The sequence below is a fragment of the Crocodylus siamensis genome, chromosome 4 (assembly GCF_052110815.1).
Source record: "Crocodylus siamensis isolate JL-2025a chromosome 4, ASM5211081v1, whole genome shotgun sequence".
In the NCBI taxonomy this organism is placed as follows: domain Eukaryota; kingdom Metazoa; phylum Chordata; order Crocodylia; family Crocodylidae; genus Crocodylus; species Crocodylus siamensis.
Genome location: NC_143398.1, coordinates 50,023,516 through 50,038,009, shown reverse-complemented (window position 1 = coordinate 50,038,009; position 14,494 = coordinate 50,023,516). Strand labels below are relative to the sequence as shown.

At 44.6% G+C, this 14,494-nt stretch overlaps 1 protein-coding gene and 1 long non-coding RNA gene across 2 annotated transcripts in view; both read right to left on the bottom strand.

Moving 5' to 3' along the window:
- PPP1R3A (protein phosphatase 1 regulatory subunit 3A) overlaps window positions 1-1,325 on the bottom strand; it is a 54,097-nt gene extending 52,772 nt beyond the window's left edge. The window contains exon 1 of the mRNA XM_090042272.1: window positions 506-1,325. Coding sequence (XP_089898398.1) covers window positions 506-1,299 — 794 coding nt within the window. The 5' untranslated portion in view covers window positions 1,300-1,325. The remainder of the gene's footprint in view (window positions 1-505) is intronic.
- Window positions 1,326-6,076: 4,751 nt separating this feature from the next.
- On the bottom strand, window positions 6,077-11,291 carry LOC149865709 (uncharacterized). The gene is made up of 3 exons (XR_016442157.1): window positions 11,119-11,291; window positions 8,880-8,947; window positions 6,077-7,689 (listed from the first exon to the last, which is right to left on the bottom strand). It is a non-coding gene; the product is annotated as an uncharacterized LOC149865709 (long non-coding RNA).
- Between the last annotated feature and the right edge of the window lie 3,203 nt (window positions 11,292-14,494).

Below are 14,494 nucleotides of genomic sequence, written 5' to 3'. Positions count from 1 at the left end.
TGCTTTTGTCCCAATAATGACATTTAGAAAATCTACATATGACATAAATTATAGGAAAATATGGAGACATTTTATGTTAAAACTGTTCTTGACATGCCAAAGAACTAAATTTAAACTCTTGAGACAATATACTCATCTCAGTTTACAGCATAACTCCCACTGATGTCAACTGGATTTATATGCTCTACAGATTAAAATCAGTACATAGTTCTCAATCTGTAGGACCCATGTTAGCTTCCAAAAGAACATCACACACACCATATTTAGTAATGATGGCATTTGTTAACAATTAACTTTGCTGCAGAAAACAATTGTATTATATATGTATGTGCCTTATTTAAAGCACAAAATGGTCTTACTTATCAAGGAAAACTGAGTGAAATAAAACAGTATGGAAATGTTTAGCTTCAGTGGTTGCAGTTAGCAAGTCAGCATTAGTTGATGACTTTTAAATGGTAAAAGTTTAATCCTTTGAAAGCTAGAGAAAGGTAAGATGCGACCTCACCTGTTCAGCGTTGTCTTTAAGCAGCCTTTGAGGTATTTGTCAGTAAAATCTTCTTGTGTTTTATTATCCACCTCTTGCTTAGTTACTTTCTTATGACAAACCAGTATGTAATTTTTGTCATCATTGTTTGCCCAGAATGTGCCAACAGAGGTCTCATAACGTATACAGAACTCAACTTTAGCTTCATCTCTCTGATAAGGAGGAACCAATGAAATCTTAAAGAAGAACTGGTCAGTTTCACCATCATAAGAATTAGGCACATAGTCTGCTAAGATGTCATAGTGACTTTGCCAATCATCTAATGTCATTCTAACATATATCAACTTTTCAAAAGATATATTTAGAACTCTAATAATGCCATTTATACACGTTACTCCAGGTAAGAAGAAAACTGACTCCAGCGATACTTTCTCTTCACGCACTTTTTGCAAAAGATCTTCTTGTGAGGCAGGCAAAGTAAACAGTGGAGATAAAAAATATTCCTCCTCAGGCTCAATTTCATCTTCAAAGACATCATTTTGTGATGTAGTTGGAACTTCCCAGGTATCAAATTCTTTAACAGACACAAGATCAAAACCAAATGCATCAGCAAATGAAACTTTTCGGGTAATGGTAGATGGGATATCTGGCTCTGTATCTTCTGAAGAAGCAGAATTCCGCCTTCGTGGAAGTGGGGAGAAACGAGGCTTAAGGGTAGTTTTAACATCTTCATCTTCTGAAGGGGGATCGCTTAAAGTAGGGACTTCTAATAAGTTATCCCTGCTAACCTGACTGGGTTCTTCAAAAGACTCCATTGGGCTCTCTGATATAAACTGAAAGAGAACTGTACAACTAGTGGTAGATGATATTTGAGACACTGTGATTTAAAACAAGGATTCATGTTACAGTTGACATTGCAAAAGGGAGTCAGGTCTATTAATAGGTGCAATGGCTTGTAAGCTATGTTAGTCTGCTCTCCAAAGGCCTTAAATCTGATAGTATTAATGTTACCGTTTCAACTATGTTTGATTACTGCAGTGATGTTTTTAGGTAGTGTGTACGTGCAAAGAGCAAAAGCAACATTTAAATAGCTGATGTTTTGCAAAACTGCAAATATAGAGGTATTTTAAGCAATCATTTTGCATTGTAAAGCAAATGCATAACATATTGCACAAATGTAGAACCATAAATAGGAGGTATTGCCTGTCAACAAAAGATATGCTTTGTTATGGATTATTTCTGTTTCTCTTTTCAAACATATTATTTTAATTGTATCCAAATATAAAATTTCAGTCAAATTCTGCTCTGATTTCATGCAAGCTCAGTAAGCCAGATCCTGAACCATGTTATTTTATACCAACTGAAGTTCTTGCCATCAAAAACATGTGCCAATCTTATTACAGCCATATCAAAATACCTTTAAATTAAGTCAAAATGAAATATAGTTAATATATTGAAGGTCATGTTGTAAATTATCACTGTAAATATATCCATTTATCCATACTAGTTCTTTTATAAAGTCTTTTTGGGCTAGATTGTGTCTAGTCCTCATACAGTCACCTAGAGGAGGAAGCAAGGAGCTTTGTGTGTGCTAAAATCTTGAGGTGGTGGCTCTGAGAGCCCCCACTGGGGTAAGAAAACTCAATATCACCCATGGCATGACATCAGCTAAACACCAGAAATCAGTTTACTCAAAAACACCTTAACCAGTCAGCGTATATTTTTAAGATATTCTGAAGATAGAAATTTGCAAAACTGTTTTTGAGGCATAGGCCATGACCTCTTAATTTCTTCCTCCCATAGGTTATCATCTGTCCTTCCATGCTGTCTTGATATGACTCTCAAAGGGCAAGATTACTTTTCAATCCAGAAATGTGACCACAGCTCATGTGGACATACCCAAACTAATCTTAAGTAGCAGTCTCAGGTATGGGGAGCAATATATCCATGACAGCACAGAGTTTCTTCTGGATTCTTCCAAGATCTCAGTTATGTTTCCAGAGTATTTTTCCAGGATCTCAGGCACATTCTACATGAAACCCCTTTCTTCTGTGGCTTGCTGTTAAACTACCTCAGGTATGCCTACATGTAATGCAGTTGCACTTTTGGAGTGCAAGGCATACATACTTTTTCCTACAGGCTCCCTTTTCTGACAAAGATGTTGCTTCCCACATTGAGAATACAACTCCATCCCTCTTTGCTACATCGCCACTATCACCTCTCTGCTATTGTCTCATCAGTTGTTGCAGCATCACACTGGTTTCCTCTTATCATTGTCTCTTCATTGATGCTTTCCCCTTGAGATAGGATTCTTATATAAGTAATGCAACCCTTTATTTAAAGAATAGTGAAGTAGTTTGCTGTAGTCATGTAAACTCTTGCAATATCACCGTTGTAAAGTGTAGCATTGTAGAATGCTATCGAACTTTTTCATACGGTTCTATCACAGCAGGAAATGGAGGGGCTGCTTGAAGAACTTGTAGAAGCAGGACAGAAGATGAATAACAGGACAGTCCTACAGATGAATGGTGACTGCATGCTGAAGATAGCAATGGTGGCTGATCCTCTACTGGCAGCTCAACTTCTTTCCCACAGAGACAAAAATCTTTCCCACAGAGACAAAAACCACTATAATTTACTTACTGTAATGTTACTATAGTGCTTGTGTAACTATATTAGGTCCAGTTTTGTTACATACTGCAGTTTCATAGAATCATATAAAATAGAGCTGGAAGGGACCTCAGGAGGTCATCTAGTCCTAGCCACTGCTCAAGATAGGATCATTTGTATGTAACCTTTCCTATGTAAGTGTTGAATCTATTTTAAAAACTGCATTAACAAACCTTTTGCACAACTATCAGGCACAATGTTTCCAAACAGCCAGAACATCATAACTTGACTGGGGTAAAGCAGGGCACGAGGGTGCTGTCAACATCCTGACACTGGAAGGACAAGAAGTAGCTTGTTAAAATACATGCAAGAGATCTAAGGAATAGAACTATTTTTCCCCAACTGCAGGGGAGGGGAAAAATCCCCACAGTCCACGCTGATATGATTTTCCCTTTTTTATTTTTAATGAACCTTTATAAAAGAATGCACAGACACTGTGTCCAGCAGACAAGGAATTAACTTCCTAATGAACTCTCTGGCAAGCCACATAGGTGGGAAGGGCTAAGCTATTCAGGCAGAATTCCTGAGAGAATGCAATCTTGAATTAAGGATTTATCTTTTTCCAGAGAAGTTTTTTTTAATATTCTGAATGAAGTGAGTGAGGTTAGTAAGCAGAAGGTTAATTAGAACTGTGAAGGTTGAAATTTCTCCTAGAATATAGAAACCAAGCTGAAGAGAAGTAGAAAGGTTTTGCTATTTTAAACACAGTTAAATAAGAAGAAATGTTCTTTCTGGGCTTAATCTAATGCCCAGTAAGTCAATGGGAATTTTTCCATTAACTTCAGTCGGCAGTGGGTCAGGGCCAATGTTGGCTGACGGCTAAAGTACAGACTATAACACATGACAAGTGATACCTACACAGTAAGTGAATACTACCAGGGCTAGAGACAGAAGTTACACTGAAACCCATATAAGTGATCAGAAACCAGTTCAAATCTATAACACAACAGAAGTTTAGTGCACATAAATGGCTTCAAAATGACCAAAACTGGTTTAAGGTAAATGTGGATGGATTTACTATCAGACTTAACTGATTTAGGTTAAATCTGTTTATTAAACTTCTGTCCCAACTAGCCTTTGTCCAAGCTGTCAGCTCTAGCTGAGCAGGGAGGCATGTGCCTGTAGTGCCTACCTTCCCCCCCCGTCCCCAGCTTCTGGCCTGGGCCATTGCAGATATGTGGCTGCATTTACAAAATCAAAAGTGAATGTCTGTTCACTTGCTTATTGGTTAGACTAACCTGCAACAATTGAATTGATTCAGCCTTGGGCTTTTTGAATGTCTATACTTAGCCAGGTGTTTTATGAAGAAAGCTTCAGCCTTAGGTCTGAATTTTTGTGCTGTTCATTGATCAGACTTTTACTTGCAATTAGAATGTCATGTCTAATTTCTCTTTAAAAATAGACACTTCCATTTGGAGAACAAAACTTTTCCAAACCCAAATAGTGTCAGTTAAGTCAGCATTTGAAGTTATTCTCTGGGTCTATAACTGTCCTGCTACTCATGGAGTTCATCTCTTTCTAGTTGTTTTTAAACCATCACTGTTAGAAACTACTTTTTTCTTCAATTTGAACTATCTAGTGAACTGAGGAGCATTTTATTTCCCCTCTAGATGGCATCAGTTGGACTAATTTTAAACAATTTTCCTCAAAAATGTTCACAGCTGTTCAGGGAGCAGCTTCTGCAGCAAACTGGGCATGTCTACATGTTCATGAATGTGCCACAGAAATTGCAAATTAAATTTAGAATGAAATTAATGCACAATAACTGGTGTTATTGCTCAGTAGCATCAGTGTATGCCTTTTTAGTGAAACTACTGTGCAGTAGTCTAATAATACTGCACAGTAGCATATTAGCACTCTTTGTGCTGTGACACATTACTGCATTGTATTATTAGGCTACTGCACAGTTAGCATCTCATGTAGAAGCACCTACTGTGTAGTAAACAATTCCATAAGGGACATAATGGAGGAAGCAGGACCAGACACAACAGGAGGATGAAAGCAAAATCCAAAAGAACTTTTCATTACTGAATGTGTGCAACTGCCTATATTGTTTATATAGTTGCCATTGGATTGTACTTTTCTGGTTGGTTCTGGCAGGGTGAATAGCAGGCTGAAGAGCAGGGTGAAGAGCAGAGAGAATTCCTTATTCCTTTATACATACCTCTCTAATGGTGACTGAGGATAAGCAATAGAAGCACTTGTAAAAATATGGGTCCATAATTATCTTCAGTGAAGAATACAAAACTTATTTACATAATGAAGTATGTAGTATGTATAGTGGGAAAGAAATAAATATTTTCTCCATGCAGAAAAGCCTACACTAGCCAATGGCTGGGTGGTCATAAAAGCTGAATAAGAGATGGCAGAAAGGCTGAAAAGTTTGCACCCTTTAGAAATCAAGTTCTTGGCATATTGTGTGAGGTATGCTGAGATTTTTTTTTGAAGTGTATGGACCTAAGAAAGAAAGCACACACCATTTCATTTAACTGTGTTCTGCCAAGATATCCTGACAAAAAGGCAATTTAAAGCACACCACAAGTAATAAAGGCTGTGTGAGGGCAAAGGCCCTCTGTTATATCTGTGCAGCATTTTTGTCTTCTGCCCTCAATTACAGACTGTGCGTAATTCAAAGAAACTGCAGAGATTTGGTCCTGAAATTGGAAACTGATTATCGGTTCTGTTGATATCTGTGGCCTAACCTAGAAAGCAGTTCACTCTCAAAAACCGTGTTTGTTTCACAGTGCTATCAGGAGTAACAAAAGCATATACAATAACAAAAATAAACTTTATTTAAGTCATTTTAATAGCAATACACACAATACAATTAAAACTAAATTCCCATTGACTTCAAGATTACCAGGATTTGGGTGGAACCAATCCAATGGGTGCATCTACACGTGCCCCTGACTGTGTAGTTGGTACTACTTGCTTTAGCACATACTAAATGAGTGCTACTTGCTTTAGCAAGTACTAAATGACTGTGCAGTACCCCCCAGTTCTGCACAGTAGGGCTGTGTGAAGCTTCAGTCCATGATTCGATTCAGCAGAGATTTGGCTTGATTTGGTGGCTGAATCTCCAACTCTGAATCGAATCAGAGGACCTTTAATCTCTTCAAATTGAATAGGAACCCTCTGAATCAATTTGGAGAGATTCTGAAAGATTCAGAGATGTGACATAGACACAACTTTAAATGTTTTTTCTACATACCTCTAGGTAGCAGGTGGCTCGTGAAAGCTGCAATACTGCGGCGCATGGAGTATCAGGACCACAGGGGTGTCCCGTCCCACTCAGTGGGGTGAAGGGAGAGGTACTTTTGCAATCCTCTGTGCGGCGTGGTTAGGCAACACTCTCAAAGTAAACAATTTACTGTTTTATTTTGGTTAACTCAAAAACAACATAAAAACCCTTGGTCAAAACTCATTACCAGAAATATTCGCATGAGGCAAGGAGAAGGAAAGAAAACTTGAGAGAAAAAGAGAAGGAGAGAGATATCACCACCCCTGGATCCTGCATTGTCAGCGCGTGTCTTTGTCGCTGGCACTTCTTTCTTGATCCGTGGGTGGTGGGTCGACGAGCGCGCGTTTTTCCTGTCCGCCTTTTATCTTCTTCCCTCATGATGGCTCCTCCTCTTTCTGTCACTCACTCGGACTTGCGCAATTTAGAGTTCTAGAAACTTCCCCATTTGAGTCAGTGGGCTCATTGGGGGTTTCTGGTGGTAGCTAAGTTGACCGAAATGTGACCTTTGTTTTGCACATGCTCAGATTAGCAAACAACCAACTTTACACAAGCTGCAGCTTAAGGAAGCTGGTACAGTGCACTGACCTGCATTGCTTCCCACTTTCCCCAGCACTTGTTACCACAGAGTCAGCATTTGCAGTAATGTGCTTGCTTACAATGTTTGAGACAAACCTTTTAACTTCAGGCTGTCCCCAGGTTATTTCAAATGCTTAGGCAACTTTTAAAACAATTCAACTCCGGGTTATCACAAGGGGACTCCTCAGCATGCTCAGCAGCAGACCCAGAAGTGGACCAGAAGCAGTTCCAGTTGACTTCTGGGTCCGGCACAGAGCATGCAGGGGGGCCCCCAATGCCCTCCCAGTTTGGCAAATGGTGCCTCCTGGGTCTCCGGTGGGGACCCGGGGACCCCCCATGGCCAATTACTGAGCCAGGGTAGGCACAGGGGGCGTCCCAGCGGACCTGGAAGTGGACCTCTGACCTCGATCACTCTGGTGACTGTGCAGTACCCCCCAGTACTGCACAGTAGGGCTGTGTGAAGCTTGTGTGGCTTGCCCTCTGGTCACGTCAATCCCTGCTGTTCACACCACCTGGACTGTGAACTTGCTCTTCACTATCACTGTGCTCCAAGGGAAGCTGGATTGCCCTAACGTCACAGTGCTTCTTCATGGCCAGCCAGCTTCTTGCTGTGAGTCTGAGACTGCTTCTGTTTCCTGGAGCATTGCCCATGCCCTTGATGTGGAAATCATGACAGGATCACTGCTTGGCTAGCAGAAGGGCTTTATTTTTCATGGCCCTGGGAGAAGAGACAAGGGCGGCTAATTCGCAACAGGAGCAGGGCACAGGGCTCTGTTATATACTTGTGAGAAAAAAGACACAGATTAGCCTTCCCCTTAATACACTCTTGGCAGTCTGACAATAATTCACCCTGGAGGCTTGCCAGACTAAATGCGTTTTCTCCAGCTGTCTCCCAATAAGCTTATCCTCAAGGTCTCTTTGTTATTTGGCCTTTACTTATGCCCGTTATTATGCCCTAATGTTATTTTGCTTGCTCCAGTATTTTTCCTCATCACCCTGGCTGAAAAGAAAAAAACAAGGGGAAAAAAAAGGAATCCTGGCACTTTAAAGAAAAAAAGCTGAGGGAGTAGGCTAGCAGCCCCTCCTCCCCCACAGCCCCAGTATCTGGGGCTTGGGCTGTCCCCCAGTGCTGCTCCAGGTCCTCTCTCCTGCTGAGGACCTCTCTCTTCTTGAAGCTGGATCCTGAGTTGCACACTGGCAGTGCCTGCACTCAGCATGAAGAACACCTTCCCCACTGCCGTCTCCTCCACCGTCCTTGCTGTCTCTCCTACTGCTGGCTTTTATCCCATCTGGGCAGCATTCTGCAATGACGTCAGCCGCACAAGCTGGCTTCAGGCAGAAATAAGCATGGCTTACGAATTGCGCACGTGTCTCTTTTCAGAGCAGCTTATCCAGCACTTCTTTGTCTGGAGTTGGTGTTTATCTGAATTCAGGGCTTTTCTTGTAGGGGCGGGTCACCCCCCATCCTCCCTCCCACCACACGGAGGGTTCACCGTCTCCCAGTGATTGTCTCTCTGGGACATAACCCCTCCTTTAAGATGCCTTGGGCCATCCCATTCTTTTGTCCCGGGTTTCTACCTCTTATTTCACCTTTACAGCTTGGCATCCTGTGTCACTGGGTCTAGCCTCATCTCCGCACCTGAATAAAAAATCCACTACAATATTAGTTTTCCCTGGTTGGTGTAGTATGTGAAATTTGAATGGATGTAGGGCAAGGGCCCACCTGGTGATTCGAGCATTATTGGTTTTGGCTGTGCTTAACCATTTTAGAGGTGCATGATCTGTCATGAGTTTAAACTCCCTCCCCATCAGATAGTACCTAAAATCCTCTACTGCCCAGCAGATTGCTAAACGTTCCCTTTCTATTGTAGTATGCCGTGTCTCTGTAGGTAGTAATTTATGACTTACATAGGCAATGGGCCTCTCCAGCCCTTCATCCTCAGGACTGCTCCAATGGTGGTTTCCAAGGCATCCGTCTATAAAATAAAAGGTTTACAAAAGTCAGGTGTGTGTATTATGACATCCTCACATAAGGTCTTCAGAAGTTCAAAATTATGTGTCATTTCTGTGGTCCATTTTATGGTTCTTGTTCACCGACCTTCCAGGGTTTCCATGAAGGGTGCCACTAGTTCAGAAAAATGGAGAACAACTCACTGGTAATAGTTGGCTAACCCCAAAAATGACCAAAGTTCTTTGCCATTCTGAGGTGTTGCAAAGTCTGTCCCCCTGCCTGGGCAGGAGAAAAAACTGGGTTCAAATGATTCCAGCTAGGTAGGCATCAAGCCTCCTCTTAAAGACCCCCAGGGTAGAAGCCAGCACCACTTCCCTTGGAAGTTGGTTCCAGACCCTAGCCGCCCTAACTGTGAAGTAGTTCTTATGGTTGTCTAATCTAAACCTACTCTCCAACAACTTGTGGCCATTATTTCTTGTTATGCCAGGGGGCACTAGGGGAAACAAGGTCTCTCCCAAACCCTTCTGGTCCCCCCCTAGTAAGTATATAGACAGTCACCAGGTCCCCCCTCAGCCTTTGCTTGTGAAGGCTGAACAGGTTCAGGTCCCACAGTGTCTCATTGTAGGGTCTGCCCTGCTGTGCCCAGATCATGCAGGTGGCCCTCCTCTGGACCCTCTCAATGTTGTCCACATCCCTCCTGAAGTGGGATGCACAGAACTGGACACAGTACTCCAGCTGTGGCCTGACCAGTGTTGCATAGAGGGGGAGGATCACCTCCTTGTCCCCGCTACAGATGCACCTGTGGATGCACGACAAGGTCCGGTTAGCCCTGCCAACTGTGACCTCGCATTGTCGGCCCACATTCATCATGGAGTCAATAATGACTCCAAGATCTCTTTCCACCTCTGTGCTCTCAGGAAGGGAGTTTCCCATCTTATAAGTGTGCTGCTGTTTACTACTGCCCACGTGCAGCACCCTGCACTTGTCAGTGTTGAAGCACATCCTGTTTTTGCTAGCCCACCCCTGTAACCTATCCAAGTCTTGCTGCAGTCTTTCCCTCCCTGCTAGCATGCTCACCTCACCCCAAATTTTGGGATCATCAGTGAATTTAAACAGGGTGCTTTTCACCCCGTCGTCCAAGTTGCTGATAAAGAAATTGAACAGCACAGGCCCAAGAACCAAGCCCTGGGGGACTCCGCTGCCCACTTCTCCCCAGGTCGAATATGACCCATCCACCACCACCCTCTGAGTGCGACCCTTCAGCCAATCTGCAATCCATCTGACTGTGTAGGCATCAATGCCACAGTCACTCAATTTTTTAATGAGGATGGGGTGGGAGACGGTGTCAAAGGCCTTGCTGAAGTCCAGAAAGACTACATCCACGGCAACACCTGAATCCAAGGCTTTTATGACCTGATCATAAAAAGCAGTCAGGTTGGTCTGACATGACCTGCCCCTAATGAAACCATGCTGGTTGCCCTTGAGCATCATCTCTGAGGCTGGCCCATCACAGATGTGCTCCATGATGATCTTCTCAAAGAGTTTCCCTAGGATTGAGTCTCAAGTCTATATAAAATAATTGCTTTCACCCACTTGTAGTCGCAGGCTTTATCCCTGGGAAGGCCCCGGTAGACCACCTGGGCCTTGCCCACAATGAGCGCACCTAGCTGGCTGGCCCAATACCCTTTGTCCAACCTGGTCATTATTGCATGAGGTTTGAAGACCTTGATATATGCCTCTGAATCGTCTTCCTGGGTCATTTTTGGCATTTTCAATGCTACTAGGCTATGGCAAAGCCAGTTCTGCTGCTGATCCATCATCTGTTGTTAAGCATCCAGGATCTGTGTAAGGGCTTGCAAGTTTTGGCTTAGGACAGCTGGAGGGGCCATGGCCGCTGGTTGCATGTTGATAAACTCTGTGTCTGCCAGGTCTCTTTGCAGATTCCCAGACAATGTACTACTTTGTGCTCACCTGGTATTGAGTATGCGCTTATGTGCTGCCCTAGCACACATACCTGGTATTGGGCACTGTGTGGGCTCCTGTGACCTCTGAAGGGGTCCTTGATCACCCTGGGGAAATCCCAGAAACTAACATGCCACAACTCTGATTGAACCATCAGTGGTGGGTTCCCAGGTAGGTCATGTTTTTTGATGGGTATACATGGGGCTCCACCTCCCCTACAACCCTTCCACATACCAGCCTCCAGGATGAACCACTTGGTCTTCATGCGGCTTGCCCTCCATTCATGTCAATCCTTGCTCTCCATGTCTCCTGGACCATGAACTTGCTCTTCCCTATCACTGTGCTCCAGGGGTGACTGGATTGTCCTAACCTCCCAGTGCTTCTTCACAGCCATGGATCTGAGGCTGCTTCTATCTCCTGGAACATTGCCCATGCCCTGGCCAAAAAGAAAAAAACAAGGGGAATAAAAAAAAGGAATCCTGACACACAAAAAAAGGTGAGGGACTAGGCTAGCAGCCCCTCCTCCCTCACAGCCCCAGTGCCTGGGGATTGTGCTGTCCCCCAATGCTGCTCTGGGTCCTCTATCCTGCTGAGGACCTCTCTCCCTTCCATGAAGCCAGATCCTCAGTTGCACAGAGGCGCTCAGTGTGGAGAGCGCCTTCCCTGCTGGCCATCTCCTCCACTCTCCCCGCTGTCTCTCCCAATGCTGGCTTTTATCCTGGCCAGGTGGCATTCTGCAATGACATCAGCCACCCGAGCTGGCTTCAACCAGAAATAAGTGCAGCTTACAAAATGTGTAGGTGTCTTTTCTCAGTGCAGCTTGTCCCATGCTTCCCGGCCTGGAATTGCTGAGTGTGCCCTGGTTTCAGGGCTTTTCTTCTAGGGGTGGGTCACCCCCATCCCCTGTCCGACTGCAGGGAGGTTTTCCCATCCCTCAGTGTTTGCCTCCCTGGGACAAACTGATTCTCCAAATCAGCATTGAATATTCAGATTCAGATTCAGATTTGGCTGAATCAAAACAGGGACAGTGATCTGAATCAACAAACTGAATCACTGTCTCTGCTTTGGGCCAAATCTGAATCTGAATTCAATAGAGACAACTTTGCACACCTCTACTGCACAGTCCTGGCAACACACAGGTCGGTTTTGACTGTAATGTGCAGTAGCAACAAGCTGCACCACAGTAGCTCATTGCTACCCCATGGTAGTGGCAGCATCACTGTTAGTGCTTGCTAACACTATGTCATTGTAGCTTGTCACTCTGGTAACCTAGTGTCTCATGTTATTGTAAGAAAAAGTTTCATAGTTTCATAGTAGCTAGGGTCAGGAAGGACCTGATCAGACCATCTAGCCTGACCCCCTGCCACAGGCAGGAATGAATGCTGGGTTCACAAGACCCCAGACAGGGGATCATCTAACCTCTTTTTGAATTTGCCCAAGGTAGAAGCGAGGACCACTTTGCCCAAGGTAGGGGTGAGGACCACTAAGAAGTTGGTTCCAGATTCTGGCCACCCTAACTGTAAAATATTGCCTTCTGATCTCTAACCTAAACCTATTCTCCACAAGCTTATTACCATTGGTCCTCATCACCCCAGGTGATGCTGAGGAGAATAGGGCCCTTCCTATTTGCTGATGATCTCCCCTGATGAGTTTGTAGGCAGCCACCAGGTCCCCCCTCCGTCTCCTCTTGCTGAGGCTGAATAGGTTCAGGTCCCTCAGTCTCTCCTCATAGGGTCTGTCCTGCTGCCCTCTCACCAAGTGGGTGGCCCTCTCCAGGCTGGCCACATCCCTCTTGAAGTGCAGCACCCAGTACTGGATGCAGTACTCCAACTGCAGCCTGACCAGTGTCACATAGAGGGGGAGTATCACCTTCTGGACTGGCCTGAGATGCATCTTTGGATGGATCTTGCTGGCTGTGGTCTGGCAGTGGTGACTCACATTCATCTTGGAGTCAATAATAACTCCAAGATCCCTTTCCGCCTCTGTGCTTTCAAGAGGGGAACTCCCCAGCCTGGATTGCTGGGAAGAGATGGGACCCACCTGATGAAGAAAAGGAAGAGCATCATAGCAGACAGGCTCACTAACCTAGTGAGGGAGACTTTAAACTAGGTGTGCTGAAAAGCCCTGAAGCAAGTAAGGAAGTAAGAAACCTGGAGGAAAATCAGGCAGGAGGGGGAAATAAGGGAGGTGCTTTCATACTTTGTGAGAAATCAGGGCAATCAACTAGTTACCTCAAGTGCCTATACACAAATGCACAGAGCCTGGGAAACAAGAAGGAAGAACTGGAAGTCCTTGCACAGTCATGGCACTATGAGGTCATTGGAATAAGAGAGATTTGGTAGGATAGCTCACATGACTGGAGCACTGTCATGGATGGATACAAACTACTCAGGAAGAACAGGCAGGGGAGAAGAGGAGGAAGAGTTGCACTTTATGTAAAAGAGCCATATGATTGCTCAGAGTTCCAGCATGGAACTGGAGACAGGCCTGTTGAGAGTCTCTAGGTTAAGATTAGAAGGGAGAGCAATAAGGGTGATGTCATGGTGAGAGTTTGCTACAGACCACCAGAACAGGATGAAGCTTTCTTCAAACAGCTAGTGGAAGTTTTCTGACCACAGGCCGTGGTTCTCATGGGGGACTTCAATCACCATGATATAGTTTCATAGTTTCTAGGGTCGGAAGGGACCTGAGCAGATCATCTAGTCCGACCCCCTGCCATGGCAGGAAAGAATACTGGGGTCAAATGACACCAGCAAGATGTTCATCTAACCTTCTGGAAGTCCAGGAAGATTATATCCACTGCTACCCCTGCATCTAATGATCTGGTGATCTGATCGTAAAAGGCCACCAGGTTGGTCTGACAGGACCTGCCACTGATGAACCCATGTTGGTTTCCCCTAAGCATGCAGTCCCCTGCTGGCCCCTCCTGGATGTGTGCCAGCATAATTTTCTCGAACAGCTTGCCTAGGATCGAGGTAAGACTAACCAGCCTGTAGTTTCCCGGGTCCTCCTTCCTGCCTTTTTTGAAGATGGGGACCATGTTGGCCCTCTTCCAGTCCTCCGGTACCTCATCAGAGCACCACGAGTGCTCTTAAAGTTGTGCCAGGAGACTTGCAATGACCTCGGCCAGTTCCTTTAGAACTCTAGGGTGAAGATCATCCGGGCCGGCTGACTTGAATACGTCCAACCCCTCCAGAAGCTCCCTAACTAAATCCTCACTAACCCGTGGCCCAGGTGTGCCTCCCCCGGGGCCCGAGGGGAACCCAGCACGGAGGTGGCTGTTCTGGTCCCTACTTAGGAAGATGGAGGCAAAGAAATCATTAAACATGTTAGCTTTGCCATCTGGTGTGACGACCAAGTTTCCCATGGCGTCCTGCAAGGGCCCCATATCTGCTGGGAGGGCAATACAGCAGTACACAGGCAATCCAGGAAGTTTTTGGAGAGTACTGGGGACAACTTCCTGGTGCAAATACTGGAGTGGCCAACTAGCAGCCATGCTCTTCTTGACCTGGTGCTCACAAACAGGGAAGAATTGTTGGGGAATGTAGTAGTGGATGGTAACTTGGGCAGCAGTGACCATGAGTGATTGAGTTCAGGATCCTGAGAAAGG